This window comes from Etheostoma cragini, chromosome 3 (assembly GCF_013103735.1).
Source record: "Etheostoma cragini isolate CJK2018 chromosome 3, CSU_Ecrag_1.0, whole genome shotgun sequence".
NCBI lineage: Eukaryota > Metazoa > Chordata > Actinopteri > Perciformes > Percidae > Etheostoma > Etheostoma cragini.
The window spans coordinates 22,055,737-22,076,469 of record NC_048409.1 but is presented as its reverse complement, the minus strand read 5'-3'; the positions used below and the strand labels follow the sequence as shown (position 1 = coordinate 22,076,469).

At 38.3% G+C, this 20,733-nt stretch overlaps 3 protein-coding genes and 1 long non-coding RNA gene across 6 annotated transcripts in view; 2 read left to right on the top strand and 2 right to left on the bottom strand.

Annotated features, from left to right (window-relative positions):
• LOC117942606 overlaps positions 1-4,722 on the bottom strand; it is a 10,687-nt gene extending 5,965 nt beyond the window's left edge. The window contains exons 1-2 of the long non-coding RNA XR_004656159.1: positions 4,712-4,722; positions 4,587-4,593 (exon numbers count right to left, since the gene is read on the bottom strand). This is a non-coding gene — a long non-coding RNA (uncharacterized LOC117942606). The remainder of the gene's footprint in view (positions 1-4,586; positions 4,594-4,711) is intronic.
• On the top strand, positions 23-7,434 carry LOC117942588 (transmembrane protein 25). Its single transcript, XM_034868145.1, has 9 exons — positions 23-310; positions 1,018-1,138; positions 2,320-2,664; positions 2,761-3,051; positions 3,228-3,359; positions 3,473-3,506; positions 4,505-4,605; positions 6,428-6,508; positions 6,677-7,434. Exons 2-9 carry the CDS (start codon positions 1,060-1,062, stop codon positions 6,748-6,750), a joined length of 1,137 nt encoding a protein of 378 aa, XP_034724036.1. The 5' UTR covers positions 23-310; positions 1,018-1,059; the 3' UTR covers positions 6,751-7,434.
• Positions 7,435-7,854: 420 nt separating this feature from the next.
• On the top strand, positions 7,855-10,811 carry LOC117942602 (T-cell surface glycoprotein CD3 gamma chain-like). 3 transcript variants are annotated; one of them, XM_034868163.1, is made up of 7 exons: positions 7,855-7,866; positions 9,037-9,116; positions 9,277-9,294; positions 9,380-9,556; positions 9,717-9,860; positions 10,174-10,235; positions 10,351-10,811. In XM_034868163.1, exons 2-7 carry the CDS (start codon positions 9,062-9,064, stop codon positions 10,402-10,404), a joined length of 510 nt encoding a protein of 169 aa, XP_034724054.1. In that variant the 5' UTR covers positions 7,855-7,866; positions 9,037-9,061; the 3' UTR covers positions 10,405-10,811. The 3 variants fall into 3 exon arrangements, with proteins under 3 accessions (XP_034724054.1, XP_034724055.1, XP_034724053.1); XM_034868164.1 differs by lacking the exon at positions 7,855-7,866 and adding an exon at positions 8,590-8,701; XM_034868162.1 differs by lacking the exon at positions 7,855-7,866 and adding an exon at positions 8,615-8,701 and having other exon boundaries at positions 9,040-9,116.
• Positions 10,812-16,291: 5,480 nt separating this feature from the next.
• Positions 16,292-19,676, bottom strand: LOC117942601 (T-cell surface glycoprotein CD3 epsilon chain-like). Its single transcript, XM_034868161.1, has 5 exons — positions 19,400-19,676; positions 18,595-18,825; positions 18,354-18,497; positions 17,923-17,972; positions 16,292-16,656 (listed from the first exon to the last, which is right to left on the bottom strand). The coding sequence occupies exons 1-5, from the start codon at positions 19,470-19,472 to the stop codon at positions 16,597-16,599; spliced, it is 558 nt and encodes a 185-aa protein (XP_034724052.1). The 5' UTR covers positions 19,473-19,676; the 3' UTR covers positions 16,292-16,596.
• Positions 19,677-20,733: the final 1,057 nt, after the last annotated feature.

The window sequence follows — 20,733 nt, the reverse complement described above, 5'->3', positions numbered from 1 at the left end:
CCCCCCCCTCCCCCACCATACTCTCTATTTCCTTCCCACTCTCTCTTCCTGACTGCCTGCGTCAGCTTGCTCCTGCCAGCGAGTGAATGCTGTTAATCGAGCTGCTGTACCCTGCAGAGAGCCGTGTGTGAGTGTATGTGTGTGTGTTTAAATGTATGAGTGTACGCAGATGGGAAAGAAACTGAGTCAGGGAGTGCTGCCTCGCATCTCTACTCTGTTATCACCATCCTTCACTCTCCCTCCTCTCCACCTCCGCTGCCATGGAGCTCCAGCAGGCTGAATCACAACTGCGTCTACAGAAAGGGCTAAGGTAATACTGTGTGTGTGTGTGTGTGTGTGTTACGGGCTTTTGTTGTGTAATTGAGTGCCCACATCTGCAAATGCCTGCATGCAGCATTACAAATTGTAGTATTGGGCCCACAGTGTAATGTGTGTAGCTCCTTGTTTTGATTGTCAGTGCAATCTCAGCATCCTCCACCTGGGGGAAAAGAGCCACATCTTCCATCATGTGTGTAAAAAGCAGGTTCTTGTTTGTCTCCATATGTGTAGTAGGATTATGAGTGTTTCCTTGATGCTCAGTTCCTGCTTTTGTCAGGTGCGCACACATATCACATGACCCAGATTGTAAGCAAACAATAGACATTGCTCATTCCTCGCACTCTGTGCATGTGCACAGTCAACCTCAATCCAAGCAGGCCTAAGAATGTTTTGTATTGTTGTGATGGGCTAAGTCTGCAAATCAAAGCTAACCAGGCAGTGAATTATTAAAATTATTATGCGGCTATTATTAAGTCTTGTTTGCTGTGTTTTTATCTTTAATGCATTGCACTGAAAGTTGAATTTCAGTAGCTCTGTCTGCTTCTTTATGCTTGCTTCACAATCCCCTCCAAACAAGAATCTACGTCTTAAATGGATAATTCTCCAGAAACCAAAAAACGTTTGTCCTCATGTACTCCAATGGAATTTAGCCATGTCCACAGGTACTGTATGTAACTATGTCCACATTTCTCTTCAAAGCAGGTAGATGTGTATGCATGTGCTGTGCTCCATTGGGCCAGTATGGAGTGTGTGTGTCTGAGAAGGTGGGCATCAGGCTCTGCTGTCATCTTCCTTCACACACTGGCCTTATCTTGGACAGGTAAGGCACACTGCAACTGTTACATACATGACCTGTTTCTTTTGCTTAATTAGAAATCAACAAAAATGACCCCAAAGTTAATGCACTGCACTTATTTTAATGGTGATGTTGTTAATAATAGGTCATAAAGCTTCAAACGGTTAACTTGGCTCTGTCCTGGAGTTTCTCCTTGTTGCAAGCACATAACCTCTTTGATTTTTGTATGGATAAAACAAATAAGATATAAGGTTTTAATTAGTGAACTTTGGATGTGTATGGTATGATGATTTAGTTCATTTAGACAGAGCCATAGTACAGTACCTGATTTGTCCCCTGCTCCCAGTGTCTGGCTAAGCTAACTGTCGGCTGTAACTTCATAGTAAAAAAACAGATTTGACCACTAGATAAACGGTTCGTACATTTATAAAGCTGGGCTGAAATTGGACCTACATGACCAGAAAAAGAAAGAAAGAAAAGGGGCTGCAGTATTCCCTTTAGGGTATAAGTACATGCAACAACCAAAATGTTTATTTTCAGCCTTCACTTCTTTTATCAGTGTATCAGCACCTATGGGCAGCACATATGAAAAACGTGGGTGTCATTCTCAATCAGTGACACTTTACTAATTGAGGAATTTCAAACAGGAATGCGGGTGAGGTGTTTCACGCAGTTGAGAGAAATTGCTGACTGTGGGAGAAAAAGCTTGATTTGGAGTGAAATGTGTTTTTGGTACTTGTATTACTCGGACATTGTTAACTTCATTAATGTGTTCACTGTGTTAAATGGACTGAGGATGGGAGTAGGATCATAATTTGGTTTTGGATTTGGCAGAATCTTAACCCTGTGGTATTTGGCCAGACCCCAAATATCTGGATTCGGTTCATCCCTACTATATAAACACACTATAAAACAGAAAGAAATCCTAAAAAGAACAATAGGTGCTCTTTAAAACATTGTTTATTTGAAACTATTACCCACATTGTTATGATTCAAAGAATATCAGCAAAGTTTTCCTTTAAATGACAAATATTAAAAACTGCAAGAAAAGTACATTTCCCTAATTCTTTTAACTTGTAATACTTATGTGAGGTGAAAGGTTATGTATAAAGTCATACATATATATAAATACATTTTTGCTACCTTTTCAGTCAGGCTAGGTTAAAGTTGTTTCATCCACATCAACACTAACCCTATACTTGCAGATGCAATTGAGACCTCCCCCAAAATTGATGGACAGCACCGGGCGGCTGTGACACTGCAGGAGAACATGACACACTGGTTCAACTGCCAATCAGACGGCTGGGACCCCCGTGCCCCTCCCTTGCTAACATGGTACCTGAATGGGGTGCAGCAGAGAGAGCCACCGCCCAAGCATGGGCGCCTGGTGACAACGTCGCAGGAAGGTTCCAAGGTCATGGGACCAGGGACCAATCCCAACAGCACCTTCTCGCTGCGGGCCAGGAAGTGGGACAGGGAGCTGGTGTGTGTTGCATCAAACCCCAGGACAGGAGAGAGCCACAACGCCACAGTCACACTTAATATCCAGTGTGAGTCTCTCTGAAATATTTCAGGACTGTAAGTGGACCCAGCTATTTTCTGTTCATAAAAAGTGAATAAAGTTATTCCTCTTCTCCGTCTGGCAGTTCAGCCAGAGATCCTCAGGCTGAACGGCCACTACAGTGAAACCTCAGACCCAGGCCTCTCCCTGGTCCTCTTTGCCTTGGTACGGTCCAACCCGCCTGCCACCATCACCTTCGTGGACCAGTATGGCCAGCTGGTGGCCAACTCCTCCGACTTCCTCATCCTCGACTCGCGAAGCTACCCCTGGCTGACCAATCACACGCTGAAGGTCACGCTTGGTAGCCTATCAGGGAATATCTCACTGAACGTTAGCAACAGTGTGGGAACGGTGCAGAGCAACCTCACACTGGCAGGTCGGTGATGGCAAATGGCAAAGGGAAACTGAGAACTCTTACGCTCTTATCACTGGGTCCTAGCTAGCTTCATCTTCAAAATACAGACATGAGAGTAGTATTAATTCTCGTCTAACTTTAGAAGCAAATAAGCGCAATTCCTAAATGTTAAACTATTCCTTTAACTCTCTCTCCAGAGTTCCTACAGTCTCGTGTGGAGGTACCTATGCTGGGAATAGTGACTGGGGGAGCCATGGCCTTCATGGCCCTCCTTGTCCTCAGTCTGATTGTTCTCTGCCTCATGCAAAAAAACCAGAGCAAGTCCTTTGGTAAGACCGGAGTGTGTAAAGTGAGCATTTCAGTTAGAAAATATATGACTCTAGCATTGTGGTATATAACACTAATTCAGCAGAATAATACAACTCTTTGTATTATGTTACAGATGAACCAGTGGAGATAATGATGACCAAGAAAAGGTAAATGAAAAGTGAAATCAGAATGGCGAGCAAGTAAAGCAGGCCAACAGGTTGAAATCCAGTAGATAGATATGTTTTGGTGGACAGTGTTTGTTTTTTTATAACCATTAAGTGTTGATAAGTAGTAAAAGTGTTCATTGCTAGTCAACTGTAATTGTAATTGATATAAGATATATTTCCTTTTTGCTGGGAGTCAGAGATAAGATCAACACAACTAATTTCTATACAGTTAGTATGGAGCTTCAGCCAGTGGCAGGTTAGCATAAACCCTGGAAACAGGGAGAAATAGCTAGACTGTCTGTGTCTAAGGGCAACTTGACACTGAGACACTTTTCTTGCTTTGGTACCCCTACAGGTTGTCTCATTGGAACTACAACTCATGCTAAAATTAACACAGTGTTCCTTTAAAGCATCACATATTCAGTAATGATGCTGCAGAGCGGAGGAGGGTCTGGCTAGTCCACATAGCATTTGTGATGGGAGAAAAATGTAACCAATCACAATCGGTATGGGCGGCGCTAGGCTTTGCATGGAGCCGCTGTAAAATAGTTAATGTGTAAAATAGTTCTCATAAATCCACCAGAGTTTAAAATACCAACAAAAAGTAATCTTAATGAAACGGCCATCAGCAAAAATACAGGCATCCGGCGAAATTTCCTGCCGCACCGGAGCAATCCAAGAAGTGAAACATCGAGGATATAAACTACATTACACATAAAGCCCTTGTCACTGCCTTTATGTTAGGTAAGGTTTTTTAATAAGCGCGATATCCCCAATCTGCTTTTATAATCACCACAACTACCTCCCTTTTATTAACACCACACTGGCACTGTATCACACTTCCATCTAATTATTTCCTTCTAAGCATCATTAGTGGATTGAAAGGAAAATGCTGATGAAAGCGTTTTAGTGCTCTTATAAATATTTGATGTCCATCCTGCCAACCAATAATAACATGTCTAATCCAAGTTGATATCTCCTCTATATTTCCTTTACAGCAACTCAGCCAATCTAAAAACTGTTAAGACCTCCATCCCCAGAGAAAACATGTCTCTGCCATCCAACATGCAGCTCAACGACCTTAACACTTTGAGAAAAGGTATGAATTTATGAAGATTAAAAAGAAGACCCTGACCTCATACACAGATAAGTGAAGCTTCAGGGGGGACATACATTGTCATAGTACAGTATATGTCAAGATACACTTTAGTATCTGCACATGTAGTGTATGAAATAGATATAGGCTGTATCATATGTGACACTGACAATTTAGACGTAAGTTTTAAGCCATAACTACATTTAGTGAACGTGCAAGCTCATGAGATGGTACTGTATACTAGTTTTACTGAGTTTAAATAATGGGTCAGGAGGAAAGCTCAATTTAAAAGTCAGTCAAAAAACACCACTCAATACATATATTTTAGTTCTTTCAACAATCAGTGCTCAATGGTAAAGGTTGGCAAAATGGAGCCTTTTACAATAGGGGGCCTCGCATGCTGAACTATAAAGGAACGAGAAAAGTTTTGGTATAAAATGCGATAAATTGCTGCCCAGATGTCTTACGAGCAAGCAAGTTATTACTTCCGCGTTTCCTACAGGTCTTAAACGCAAGATAAAAGGGCTGTTTAAAGCAACTGACGTGGGTCCCAGACTGTCAGGGGCCCCAATTCAATGTGCTTCAGTAGTTTGTGCTAATGTTTTTGCTCCCTGGCCCCCTAGTGGGTTCATCCAGTCATGCTCGAAGTAAAGAGCAACCTTTATCAGAGAAGAAAGATTAAGAGAGATGGATTTAAAAACTATGTATTTTGTAAAGCCTAGCTTTTAGAATACTAATAAAGCATAGGTATGAATGTAATCAGAGTGAAGTATAAAAAAATGAATAACATAAAAATGTCTAATTGTGAACAATATTAATGTTCTACTTAACTAATTTGTAGACTGCTTTTGCACAGGTTCTGTTTTTAGTCATATGAGAATAATGTCAAATGAATTCAAAATATCACAGAATATAAATTCTCATGTGAAGTATTATTCAAAAATCACACTAACGAAAGTGCAGCTTGAGTACATACTTGTACTGTATGTACTTTTACAGCTGTATTAAAGATATAATTTGATAACGATTTTCCTTGAAAATATATATGTAAATAACGTTATTGTAAATTCACAAGGGAAGCAACTGTAAAATTGTAACACATATATAGAGGATTGCTTGCTCGTGTAACCAATAGAGTGTTTTAGTCAGTGTATAATATGTCTTTTTTTTTAAAAGATATTTTTGGGGCATTTTCAGCATTTATTTTTGACAGAAAAGCTGAAGATAAAGGGGAGAAAGAGGGGGAATGACATGCAGCAAAGGGCCTCAGTTCAGAGTCAAACCTGGGCATGTTGCCTCGAGGAGTAAACCTCTGTACATGGGCGGCCGCTCTACCAACTGATCTATCTGGCCACCCAATCAGTGTGTAACATATCTACTGAATATGCAAAAATATAAAATGTGTCCACAGGCAAGCATTATATTTAACATAAATGCAGAGTAACATTTCAGATACATCAGAAATATAGAGACCTCTAAAGTTGAACTGCATGCATCAACAAATGCAATTCAAGGTCAAAATGATGCACTAAGTCTAAACATTATTGTCTTATTCTAAAAAATAACCATGTTGGGATCATATAGATGTGAGGAAAGATGCATGTTTCACTAGGGGCTGGACAAAGGCCTCATGAACAGCTTTTTCTCCTAAACAGTAAATTCTTTTTGAAAAGAACACTTATTTACTTTCTTTCCCAGAGTTAGATACCACTCTCTGACATTAGGTTAACAGCAATCTGCTCAATCTTCTCTTCTTACCAGCAGCAAGAAAGATGTGTATTTTCACTCTGCTGTGTATCCATTCTTTTTGCATCACATATTCTAGCCCGGGAGGCCGCTCAGCAGAGCATTGTGGGAGAGAAGGAGGAGGAGGAGGAAGATCTGTCTTTAGCCTATGCTGCCAGAGGTCAGGCAAATACACTCCGAGACTGTTACATTTTTTCTGTAATTATTATATGTACTTTAGATGCAGTGTGGAGGAACAGCAGTGAGTGTTTTATTTTTGTCTAAATGCTTTCCCCCCCTGTGCTCCCCCCCACCCTCTTCCCCCCTCTTCCCCCCTAATGATTTCAAGGTTTTGCCAGATATCCGATGGTCGGCTATATCTACAAGGTGAACAGCACAAGCAGTGAAGAGATCTGGCTCTGACTGACCTCAAACGTTACACACACACACACACACACATACACACACACACACACAAACACACACACACACACACACACACACACACACACACACACACACACACACACACACACACACACACACACACTGACTGTATGTGCATGTGTAGCTACTTCTAACGGTGCAGCTGTCTAAGACAAGACCCAGAGCAACCAATCATCAGTCACCTTTAAGCCGTACGACTAGGAACCAGAAACTATCTCTGTCTACCTGGGCCTCATACAGTACCAACACACTCTGTTTCTCAAGTTAATACATGAATTTGAATTTCTTGTTCACACAACAAAACTGTTGATGTTTTTTTGTCTGTCTGAATCAAGTGCTCTGGTTTTAACATCCCTGGTGTGATGTCTCAACAATGCAATGCAATATCCTGTTCATAAAAATGCTCATATTCTGTATGTTTCAACATGATTTCCACCAGTAACCACATGCTCATGATGTCCTCCTCCCTGTTGCATTACTGGAATGCATTAATTGTTATACTAATTGCTATACTAACACCAGAATGTCCAAGAGAATGTACTGTATGTGCAATTTTACATTTTGACCAATAATATTCAAAATAAGATGGCACATATTTAAGGACTACATATTTGTATATGGACATGTAACTAGTCATGTACTGTATATTTGTATGCATATGTATATGTGTATAAAAGAGGACATCTAATAAAGATAATATCGAAATTGTACGAAGTACATACTGGGCTTGCTGTGGGTTTTCAGCTGCTCACCAGGGGGTGCTCTAAGATACTTTATGTGATGTTTAAGATGTAATCATGAACTTGATGTGTGTTTTTGAGAGTGTTGCGTGGTGGTGAAAGCATTGCTGCATTTGGTGAAGACGAAATTTGATAATCTGCTTCTTTTTTTTTACAACAACAGGTGCAGGTGACAAATAATGCATGTTTTGCTGTGTGTGTGTGCGTGTGTGTGCGTGTGTGCGCGTGCGTGCGAGCGTGCTTGTGTGTTTGTGTGTTTGAGTGCGTTTGAGTGTGCATACGCGCACCAGGTGTTAGGTCTAGGTCAGACAGGAAGCACAATTGTGTTGCGGGAGCAGCTCTTTGCTTTCTCTCTCTGCTGCTTCTGTGCTGAACAGGGAATGTATTCTGCTACAATCAGCAGGAAAAACACTTCAACAAGCTGGGAATTAAAATATTAATCTGAACACACAAGGTTGTGTTCATGTTTTACCAGCTGGAGCTGTTCTACATAATAACAAAAATCAAAGAGAAAGTAGCATTCAGAGTCAATCAGTCATTTCAGATTATATATGGCTGGCAGTGACTTTATTTTCATTGTCAACATAAAGATTTTCCTTCACAGATTGCTGCACATCTCTTTTGGAAAATGTGGAAGCTGCTTTGTCAAAAGGGTCATGGCATAAGGATAAAATCTATAGTGAAATCAACCACAAAATTCCACAATGGTGATACATTTTAAATCCCTAAACATGCACAACAATAATATAAAGTCCTGTTCAGTGGTTGATAGAAAATCAATTAACAATTAAATGTTAACTAAAGATAGTAACAATAGCTATCACACAAACGTATTGGAGTAAAAAGTTGAATATTTCCCTCTGAATTCTGGTGCGGAAGACGAACAAAGCAGCATGAAATGGAAATACTTAAGCAAAGAACTTAGTAGTTCAGTACAGTACTTCAGTAAATGTTACTTAGATATATTCCACCAGTGTAATTTGCTGGAATTTGCAGAGACACAGCGTCCCCCAGATGTAGAAATCATCAAAGCCGGCTGGGACGGAACGTAAACCAATCACACTCACTTCCTTCTCACACACATGCACGCATGCACACGCACACCCACACACACACAGACACACACTCTTCAACAGATGGAGACTGGATGCTTTGACAGCAGGGACACGGCAGCTTTTTACTTCAAGGTCAGTACTTTTCAAATTTCCTGTGCATATCATATTGTATTTTTAATTAATCTCACATTGTTTTGCGCACCATGCTTTGATGGGGACAAAATATTACAATTAATTTTAATAAAAATCATCTATAACCCAAATCTAATTATAGATTTATAGAAATCTAATTTACAGATTAACTAATATTACTGTTTTGCAATAGCAATTTAAAAAATATGTTTTGTCTGTCATCATCAGTTATCTGTTATAAAAGGTTAAATAAAATGGTTGAAAGGGAGCAGTAAATGGCGCCCTTCCTGTTTTCTGTTGCATGTTTTCTCTGAAATATCTCCTTCTGTCATCAGCAGAACTCAGAAGAGTGAACACACGATGAAATGTGAAATAGTTTTTCCAGCCTGTTTGCTGCTGCTCTGGACACTGACAGGTACAGTAGGTTTTATTTTAATGACATTTTATCAAAATGAGATGAAACTGTGTTCAAACATCTTACTTCAGTTGGGATTTTAAAGAAAAAAATACCAGTTTATTATTTTAATGTTCGCCAATTTTAAAGTTAATGCGTTTATGTTTTTTTCCTCCATCAGCATCTGTCAGTTGTGATGGTAAGACGAGTGCTTTAACAGTTTTATTGAGTTACAACTAGCAACATGCCCAATATATGTTTAAATCTTTCTTTTTTCCTCACAGATTCTGAGATTAAAGTGGCCGTTGTCTCAAATGGGATTACGTTGTCTTGTGGGTCCGGAACAATTGTAGACAGTAAAAATAAAAGGAACTTAACGCAACCCTTAATATATGAAGATGCCAACACAGGGGAGTACGAATGTAGCGACAGTGACCAAAAGATCTTTGTGAAATTTCGGAGTAAGTTCTGCTGCAAGACTTTTTTTGTTAGTTTTATGTGTACTTTTGTTTTATTACTTGTATCTACACTGTATCAAGCACAGTTTTTTTGAAAGTAGTAATCATACTTTCAAAATGTCAGATTCTCAAGCCCCCGGTGTGTGTTTGTGTTTGTGTCCAGCCTGCGACAATTGCATAGAGCTCGACGTGCCTTCCATAATGGGAATAGTCATTGGAAACATGGCAGCTACAATTGTGATAGGAGTGGCTGTCTATCTCACTGCATCTCAGAACCGGATCGGTCTAGTCCCCTCTCACAAGACAAGTAATATCTATCTATCTATCTATCTATCTATCTATCTATCTATCTATCTATCTATCTATCTATCTATCTATCTATCTATCTATCTATCTATCTATCTATCTATCTGTCTATATCTATCTATCTATCTATCTATCTATCTATCTATCTATCTATCTATCTATCTATCTATCTAGCATGAATTCATTCATTCATTCATCCTTTATTAAAAGTAACAATAACACACAAAAACAGGAAAAAACACCTTAAAATGTGTTTGTAACTTGACTTGTTTGTTGATTTCTTATGTTGATATTATCAATAAATCTATCCTCAGGCTCTGATAGACAACATATTCTTCCACATGACAGAAGCAGAGCTACCAATGACCATTACCAGGTAAACTGAAATGTGAAGGCATATCCATTGCCATTATGTGATTATCCCGTTTCAAAAAATTAAATGATAAACGAGTCTTTGTCCCATCTCTTTCCTACCACTGTTCCTTCCTCAGCCTCTGAAACATCGTCAGACAGAAACGTATGATCAGCTTCACATGAAAAAATAAAAGGCAATCTAGCTCGCAACCCCCCCCAACCCCCTGGCTGAAAACATACGCTCCATGTTTTCCTTTGCAACCCCAACATCTGCAGGAGGGAAAAGTCTGGTATCTGGGATGGGTGACACGCCCTAATTTAATTTACGCTGCATAAAACTGTTTTAGCTTTTTTCTTATCATTTAGCTTCACCGTGCCTGTAAGACGTTGCTATTTTACGTAAATGACCACTCACATAATGAGTAAATAACCTTCTGTTTGTTATCAGTGGTTATCAGTCTTTGTTCTTGTTATAGTAGTATTTTAATCATTGTTGTATTTTCATTCATTGTTTATGTTTTTTTTTCTCTCTTTCTGTACTGTATGTAGGGCTACAGCCACCTCATATCATGAATAAAAAATAAAGTGTTTATTTTCATTTCATGTGTCATTGTTATAATGCAAAAATAAGGAATACAGGAAAAAAGCGTGTGCTGTCCTGTCATGCTGGTAGCTATAACCAGTGTTGGAGTACATTCAATGTAAACTTTACTCAAGAGCTACACTTAGATTAAGTTTTATGCTACTTACCTGCTATTTCTGATCTATTATGCTTGTTAATGTTACATGTGTATATATATATATATATATATATATATATATGTATATATATATATATATATATATATATATATATATATATATATATATATATATATATTGTTTTGACAATGATGATTAGTAGTTTACTTAGTTTTCAGATTAAGATTTTACTTAATATAACACGTTTACAATAAAACCAATGGCTCCCACCTTGTCTGGTTTGTGACCCCTTGTAAAAACGCTTTGTCTGCAAAAAAAGAGACATTTCCCCTCTTAATCCACTCAGATTGTTGCTTTTAAATAATTGTTTAAGGCTTAAAGTGTTCTAATAACCAACAGTTCCAAAATAAATAAGAAAAGAAAAAACTGTAAAAACATTTTAAAAAATTGTACTAAACTACCAAGCTGTATATTACAATAATTTGTTAAAAGTAGCTCACAGTGAAATGTTGCTTACAGTTTAATGCATCAGTATTTATCTGATAATTTCGTATACAGTGAGGCAAATAAGTATTTGAACACCCTGCTATTTTGCAAGTTCTCCCACTTAGAAATCATGGAGGGGTCTGAAATTGTCATCGTACGTGCATGTTCACTGTGGGAGACATAATCTAAAAAAATGAGAAAATCAATGTTAATATTTGGTACAGTAGCTTTTGTTTGTAATTCCAGAGGTCAAAGGTTTCCTGTAGTTTTTCAACTGGTTTGTACACACTGCAGAAGGGATTTTGGCCCACTCCTCCACACAGATCTTCTCTAGATCAGTCAGGTTTCTGGGCTATCGCTGAGAAACACAGAGTTTAAGCTCTCTCCAAAGATCCTCCATTGGGTTTAGGTCTGGAGACTGGCTAGGCCACACCAGAACCTTGATATGCTTCTTACAGAGCCACTCCTTGGTTATCCTGGCTGTGTGCTTCGGGTCATTGTCATGTTGGAAGACCTAGCCTCGACCCATCTTCAATGCTCTAACTGGGAGGAGGGTGTTCCCCAAAATCTCGCAATACATGGCCTCAGTCATCCTCTCCTTAATACAGTGCAGTCGACCTGTCCCCATGTGCAGAAAAACAGCCCCAAAGCGTGATGCTACCACCCCCATGCTTCACAGTAGGGATGGTACTCATCATTCTTCTTCCTCCAAACACGGTTAGTGGAATTATGACCAAAAAGTTCTATTTTGGTCTCATCTGACCACAGGATCATCCGAATGTTTATTGGCAAACTTAAGACGGGCCTTGACATGTGCTGGTTTAAGCAAAGAAACCTTCCGTGCCATGCATGATTTCAAACCATGACGTCTTAGTGTATTTTTAACAGTAACCTTGGAAACGGTGGTCCCAGGTCTTTTCAAGTCATTGACCAGCTCCTCCCGTGTAGTTCTGGGCTGATTTCTCCCCTTAGGATCATTGAGACCCCACGAGGTGAGATCTTGCATGGAGCCCCTATCCGAGGGAGATTGACAGTCATGGTTAGCTTCTTCCATTTTCTGATGATTGCTCCAACATGGGACCTTTTTCACCAAGCTGCTTAGCAATTTCTCAATTGCTTTTTGGTCTTGGCCATGTCAGTAGTTGGATTCTTATTGATTGTATGGGGTTGGGAGACCAATAACTGGGAGGCAAGTTATGATTACTACTTTTTTATAGGAAAAGTCATTAAATGTATTTACATTTAAGAGTTAACTTGCTACAAACTAGTTTTAATTTTCAGTGTTGGAGTCTGCCATTTCCACCCTGGATTCTGACATGCATTAGTCCAGTGTTGCTGATTGTGACATGATCTCATTGATAAAATGTGTTCATTAACCTACAGCTGTATCAGAACTGCAGTAAGTTACTTTTAATTTCAAACCAACCTCTCTCTTACCAGCAGTAACTACGTACATGTATTGCCAAATTAGGAAGTACATTTTAGTTACACTACTGTACTCATATTGTGGCGTTCACACATAGTGAAGTATTTTTGCATTGTTGTATTTGTAGTTTTAGTAAAGGTTCTGAAAATGTCCTCCATCAATTGCTATTGCTTCTGTATTTCATTACCATCTTTTAAGGGTGATAATGTTTCAGCGGTCCATTTCAGTCTGCTGCGCCAAAGAAATGAATAGGTGAAAATCTAAAGAGACAACAAGATATAGAAAGTATTACTCAACAAGGGTGAAAAGGAAAGCAGAGAAGAAGATGGAAGAGACAGAAAGGTTAATATGGTAACAACAAAGAGCAGGACAGACTATCTGAAAGGAAGAGGAAGCCCCCCCCCCATGTTAGATAATCCCATAGTTTAAATTCTTTGATCACTGCTCAGATTTTTTCACTTTCTTCTTAGCGTTCCTGTGACAAAGATACAAATGGCTGTTTTCTACCCGAGGAAGAGGGTAGAGATCAAACAAAGATACTTAGACAGCTCCACTCAGATACGCAACCCTAATCAACGCACACACACGCACACACACACACACGCACAAAACCAATGCCCCAGTGAATGTGCACACACTTTTACACACTCACACACGTACATTCGTGCACAGATGTTCGCTCATGCAAGCACATACACTCGTTGAGCAGATGTAGGTCTGTGTTAGATAGAGGACTACATTGTATATATCCCCCCCTCCTCCTCCCCTCCCCTTTCCACTACTTCTTTGTTTCTCTCTCACACATACAGCTGATGTTAGATGAAGATAACTGAGCAGTAAGTGTGGGTGTAATTCTACTAAGCACTACACCTTAGAACTGCATGCAGTTTTCTAGAATTTTTAATCATTAGTAGAAGGAGAAATATTACATCATGTTTTCCACCTTCATTTCCATCAGTACAGCTGTGCTCAGTCACTGCTGGGAAAAACAAATGTGTACAGACGGAAGGGCAACACTTGACGCAACATTTCCATTGTGTGCCCTATCTGTATAAAGTATGTTTATGCATTGAGACAGGTTTCAGAGATAAATGATTCCAAAGACAGCATGTCATGTTACTCACACTAAGAGAGGCTCTGATGATAATACATTGAGGGTGACTGCATGCATGTGGGTGTGCTAGCTGCGGTTCATGAATCGTATACAGTTATATTTGTAGAACCATCTCAGTATTGTTTCCGGCCATGAACAAAGAAAAAACAGAACACTGCTGACTGTGGTTTATTCATCAGTGACACACACGTGTGTCCATTGCAGTACCAAATAGATTAACACAACAGATTAGATCGGAAAAGCAGAAAAAAATCACAGTAAGCAAGTTGATGCGATGAGCAAAATGAGTTTGAGCAGAGATGTTTGACAACAAAACATAAACATATATGTGAAGAAAATATATTCAGGTATATATTTGAAATCAATCAATCAATCAAAATGTATTTATATAGCACTTTACAACAACCAGCAGGTATCCAAAGTGCTTAACAAAATGAGTAAAATCACAACATACAACAGAAAGAGTAAACATAGAAAACAGTAAAATCAGAAAAGGTTGCAAAGAAACAAAAGAATAAAATTGTCACACCACTGCTACGTATTAAAAGCCAGACTGAACAGATATGTTTTAAGTTTGGACCTAAAAAGATTGACATCTGTAACAGTACGCATATCAGGGGGTAACTGGTTCCAGAGTCTCAGGGCTGCAACTGCAAAAGCCTGATCACCCCACCGCTTATACCTGGACCTTGGGACTTCTAAAACCAACTGATTTGAAGACCGCAATGATTGGCTGTTTTCCCGCACAGTTAAAATGTCAGACAAATACTCTGGGGCAAGACCATTTAAAGCTTTAAAAACAAACAATAAAATCTTAAAATCTATTCGAAAAAATGACTCATCAAAATCTCATTTTTTTATCTATGAGACTATTGTAAATTAGACTCTCGGCCAACGCTGGGTATTACAGAGTCAGCACTCTACAAAAAACATACTGTATACACTCACTTTATTTGGGTACACCTGTACAATCTAATGAAATCCAATAGAGCAACAATTCTGCCGTAAATTCTATCTTTACAAAGCTGATAATGATTTTTGGGTTGTTGAAAATGTGTTGAGTCAATTATGTTTATTAGTGAGGTCCTAGGTTAAATTCCATTGTTTTTGTCCTGTCTATTTACATACATGAGAAGAAGGCTGTTAGAAACACACAAAAAAAAAATGTTTTCTCAGTTCCTCTAAACGTAAGCTTCTGGCCATGTATTTACAGTAGTTTGGGTTTGATCTCTGAGATTTCTGCGGCCACGCCAGTACAATGGACAAGAATGGACATTTGTTTGCGGTGCTTAAAGTATTGAAAGATAGTATTAAACATACTTGTGGACGCCTGTGTAGCTCACCTCGTAGAGCGTGCACCCATATATAGAGGTTTACTCCCCATTGCCGTGGCCAGGGGGTTTCAATTCTGACCTGCGGCCCTTTGCTGCATGTCATTCCTCCTCTCTCTCCCCTTTCATGACTTCAGCTGTCCTATAAAATCAAACGCCCAAAATACCCCCCCCCCAAAAAAATTGTCTGCCGTCACCCTTCCCTTTGATGGCAATAGATGTGTTGGCTCTATGGCATCATTCAAATAGTATTTCAATTCAAAAAACACAGTGGACATTGTCGGTGCTTAGGTTAGGTGCCATTTTTCTTTTGTACAGGGGTCAGTCGTGTTTGTATTCATATTTTTTTTAAATAAAGTGGAGATTTTAATAATTTATATTTAACTTTTAGCTTTTTTTGGCTTTTTGCTAACAAGTTTTCATGCAGTCGTCATTACAAAACACTTAAAACTCACTGAGGTCAGTAGAAAAGTTGAATCAAATGATTATTGTGTATTATTGATACATTAAAGATCAGCATCACTCCCATTTGTGTGTTTATTTTTCTCATAAACGCAAATGTGTCAACGTATAATATTATCACATCATAATTTCCTTTTCTTTTATTAGCTGAGCTACACTGTATCTTTCCACGAACCTGCTGGTGGCAGCAGCTGTACCCTCAGGTTGGGAAATATTTCATTACACGTTATTTAGCTGACGCTTTTAACCAAAGCAACTCACAATTGCTGTATACTGTATATGTCAGAGGTTGTACCCCTCTGGAGCAACTAGGGGTTAAGTATCTTGCTCAGGGACACATTGGTTGATGTATCACAGTGAGAAATGAAGCCAGCTCTCCCACGCTAAAGGCATGCGCCACTGCGCTATCACCACCATACTAATGTATGGAAACACACAGAAACAACATACCTGTTGCTCAGAATAATCCACTACACACTGTCAACAGTTTTCATGTGGACTATTTCTTTGGAAGAAAGTAGTCATTAAGTGGTTTTTAAATGTGTTTTTAATTTTTGTAATTTTTAAATACTGTAAGAATCCCAAACTAAATGCAATTTAGCTCTGTTGTATCCAGGTGGTGGCAGCATACCTGGACAACTTCAACCTGAACTACATTGCCTGGCTATGTAATACCAGACGTAAGTGAGAAATCTTTTTTTTTGCCATTTGGGTCGAGCGACCCTTTAAATGTAATAGAGCAAAAGCCAGTGTATGCATACTACTGTAAGCATGACTGATGTTCGTGTATGTATTTTATGAATGTCGCCTTTGCATGAGCAGCCTTTTAACCAGTGACCCAGAGCAGACAGATGACTTGTCTTTATCCCATCCTGTTCAGCAAATCGTAATGATCCTGGGTGCGGGTGCGATGATTCAGTTGCTGCCAAAAAAACAACATAAACAACATTAGGTCCATCATAGAGTCATATAATTCAAAAAATTTGGGAAATTTTTGTTCTAAGATGGTTAATCAGGAGTACAGTTTTTAAAATGATATTGAATATTAACTTTGAAATAAAGAAACTTAGAAATAGAAATAATATTCAAAAATATTGAATATTAACTTAGAAAAGGAAACTGTTTTACTTTAAGAAACAGTTTGACATTTTGTGAAATTTTTTCAGCTTCTTCCTGAGTAGATTTTTAATTGTATGATGGGTTAAAAAATGACGTACCTATATAACAAAACTGCATTCTCAATTACGTGTTGAGAGAAACGTATTTGCTCCCAGATTATTTTTGTTTCAATATCTCTTTGTAGAGTACCAGCGTATGTTTTGAACAGCTGCAGTTTTAAACACATAGTTCACGTTGTTTTTAAAAACAAAACTACTTTGTTACGTTCAGGAAAATATCGTAGTTTGGGTTAAAATGAGAAGCCTGCGTTTGTCACGTATCTTAAGTTATGTACATACGTTAAGTACGTTATGTGGGCTATATGACGTAAAGTACAGTAAGTACGTTAGCCTACCTTACACAAAATAAGTCAATGTTGAAGTTTTACACAGGACATGAACAACAGAGTCCTAGGTGAAAGTTCCGTGTTTGTTTAACTCAACCTTCAACCCTGACCTCCAACCATACGCAGACTTTTAATGCAGAGTTGTAAAAATGTATTTATTATACGTCAAAAAACAATAATAATCTGGGACAAAATACATGTCCCATGCCTCACTGGACACTGGAATCCGTGTATCATTCGTTCTCAATTTTCAAAATAAAACCAAAAAGCAAAAAATGACTTGTTTTCTCTTACTATTTTTTTTTTAAATAAATTATGTGGCATGCTGTGTCTGATAGTTACCTAGTAGAGATCACTTCCGGGTCACACAATTTGCATCAGTTGCAAATATCAAAATTCTATAAAACTCTCGTCATCCGTTTTTTTTTTGAGAAAGTGGAAAAACAGATCATTATCTGTTTTTGTATTATGGTTTTGAAAAGAAGTATTAACAAGACAAATATTTTTTGCTAGATGGTTTTATTTGAAAAAATATTGACATATGTTTGGAAATTTCCAATTTCTGGTTGAAACATGATTAGCAATTACTGGTGTGCTTATTTTAACTAGACATGGAAAACAATCTTTTGAATGCAACAAATGCCAAAGCAAAATGCATCTGAAAATGGAGTGCACAATACCTACCTCATAGGGACTTGGGTTTGGAGGAGCGTGGCCTGCTGAACGAGCAGGAGCTAAAAGATAATGTCAGAAAGATGTGTGATATTTCCAATCACTTGTGCTACCAGACTTAACTTAAAACAAACAATCTGTGGTTGATTGTTCATGCAGGTAAAACGTGTGTTGCCTTACCAATAAAGCGAGTCCCTACCCAGGCAGTTTCACAGAACAGGTCTACTTCAACTTGCAAACGCTGCATCAGCTGCGTAAGTATACTAGATGTACAATTCTATTTCACAATTGCTGATAGGTCTCTCAGGAAATTCAACATGTATCAAAACTAAAAATATGCATACAAAGTGCATCGGTCCAAGGGACATAGGGAAACTTTTACTCAACTAAGACATGTAAAGTAGTTAAACGTTGTGTTCTTTGTGAACTGCTTGAGTGCATACCTTTGGAAGCTTGACTAAGTCCTGCGGAGTATTTCTTCTTGGTGCACATGTAAATGACCATCATCACAAATGCTGTCCCCAACACGTCCACAACAATGGCCAGCCCAACCACAAAGGATTCCAGCTCAAAGCAGTTTCCACACACTAGAGGACAAAAAACAGCAGTAAACGAGTGAAAGCTCAGTCAAGAAAACTAACACAGGTAAAAAGATTGTGATGAATCATGATTTATTTTTCTCACCCTTTCCCTTCACGTAGAAATAATATTTCTTTTCTTTCTTTGACTCGCTTCCATCACCTTCAATGTCGAATTGACAGTAGTATAAGTCATTGGAGTTACCATCATAATTTCTTTGTATCGATATCTGGTTCTTTTCTAGCCTCTCGGCTTCTACTTCTTTTCCTTTCCTGAACCAATTCCCAGATTCAGGACAGGTCATTGTGAATTTTTTTCGCCAGAATTCTACTCCTCCTGTAATAGAACAGATATTGAGTTAACTCCCGTGTACTGGTTTAAGTTTGTAACTTCATCAGGACCCCTCTTCCTCATTACTTTTCAGAGAGAAATGAGTGGGTTTCCGAAACTCAATTCACTTCAAACTCAAATCGGTTTTTTTCTTCTGTTACTGTGCAGTACATAATGCTAATGTCTCATATACACAGATATTGAAATATTTCCAATAAGTAACAAAAAAACAACTAGTGATCAAAGTAAAATGTATCGATAAAGATATACTTTTCAGGCAACAACAATAAAAATAAGTAGTAGACCTACAAGTAGAATACTAGTAAATCAGAATGGAAGGAGAACACAGTACAGTGGGGTGAAACAAACATTTTACAAAGTTACTTTTTAACATAGCAGCTAGAGAAATTAAGGTACAGAAATGAAAGAAAGTAAATTGGAAAAGTTGATCGTAAATGTCATATCTTTTGTCAGAATGTGTGTTAGTATAATTTCAAACCAATGTAATGAAAGGGACTTTCAATGACTTAAAACATATTGTGTAAAATCAAATAGAATGAAATGAACTACTAATATTTACCTTCAGCAGCCTTCACAGTAGCTATGAACAGGAGGAGGACGGCGAGCGTGGCCCGAACACCCATGCTGTTCATTTTCTTAGACAAACTCTAATTATTACACCTTGTTTCTTAAGCTTTTAACTCTATAGATCAGGTTAGTGAATGTATTCACTACAGGATATTAAAAAACCCTACACTGCCCGTTCATCAACAAGACAGATTAAAAGAAGTAGACGTGGTGGTTCTCCCTCTGACTCACTCACTCTCTAGCGCGCACACGCACGCACACGCACGCACACACACACACACACACACACACACATACACACACACACACACACACACAACCCCCTCCCCCCACAGGAAGCATTTTTCACGGTTAAACCTCAAACTGAGTGAGTATGGTGAATACATACTTCTTTATGTGAGTCCTGACTGACTGCATTTCTTTTACTACAAATTCAAAATACATAATAGTACAATGTTTTGTATCTGTGCAAACAAGAAGGACTTGACTTTAGGATTTGATTCAGTAGGTGATAAGAATCAATAACTTTATGTTACAATAACTAATACTTAATTCACTCTGATGTCAAGGCTACTAAGCTTTTTACAGTAGAACAACTGATTTTGGTAATTTTTTGATTGATTATTTTACTGCTGACTTTTTAGTTCATCATTTCATCACACAGCTCATTAACTTATATGTCTGCAAGTTTTACAACTGACATGTAGCAGTAATATGTAAAAAGGTAAAAAACGAGATGCCCATGAACGTGGTCGATCTGATTTTTAGAGTTTTAGGTCACAATTAAAGTTAAAAAAATGTCTTTACAATGTTGTCTAAGTTGACTATTGAGATTCTATGCTGATTATATACTTTGTGAGGTCAACAAAACATTAAATGCACTTGTCATTTCGCAGATCCACATTTTTACTCAGTTACATTCAACTCCCAACTTTAATGAAACATGTCAGCCATAAAGGTTGAGAACTAAATACCAGCCTGTCTGATCTTTTATTGACAAGCTTCAGCCTAGAACTACAGAGGTAGTGTACATCAGAGTGCAGCTCTGCCTCCAAGTGGTTCAGACTGGTAGTTCACTGGGTTGTTATTAAAAAAAGTGAATTGGTAAAAGGAATTTCTCTTTAACCATGTTGTTTTTCTGACTAACTCGTTTTATTTAATTAACTCTCTTTTTGAAAGTAAAATTGATGATTAAGATCAAAATAATTATGAATAAAATTTGATCCAGGAGGTCTCAACATAGATTACACTTAACATGTCCAAACCATACCATATCCCACAATATGAATCATCAAGTGCCTTAAATGTTCTATTAAGGAGACCTAA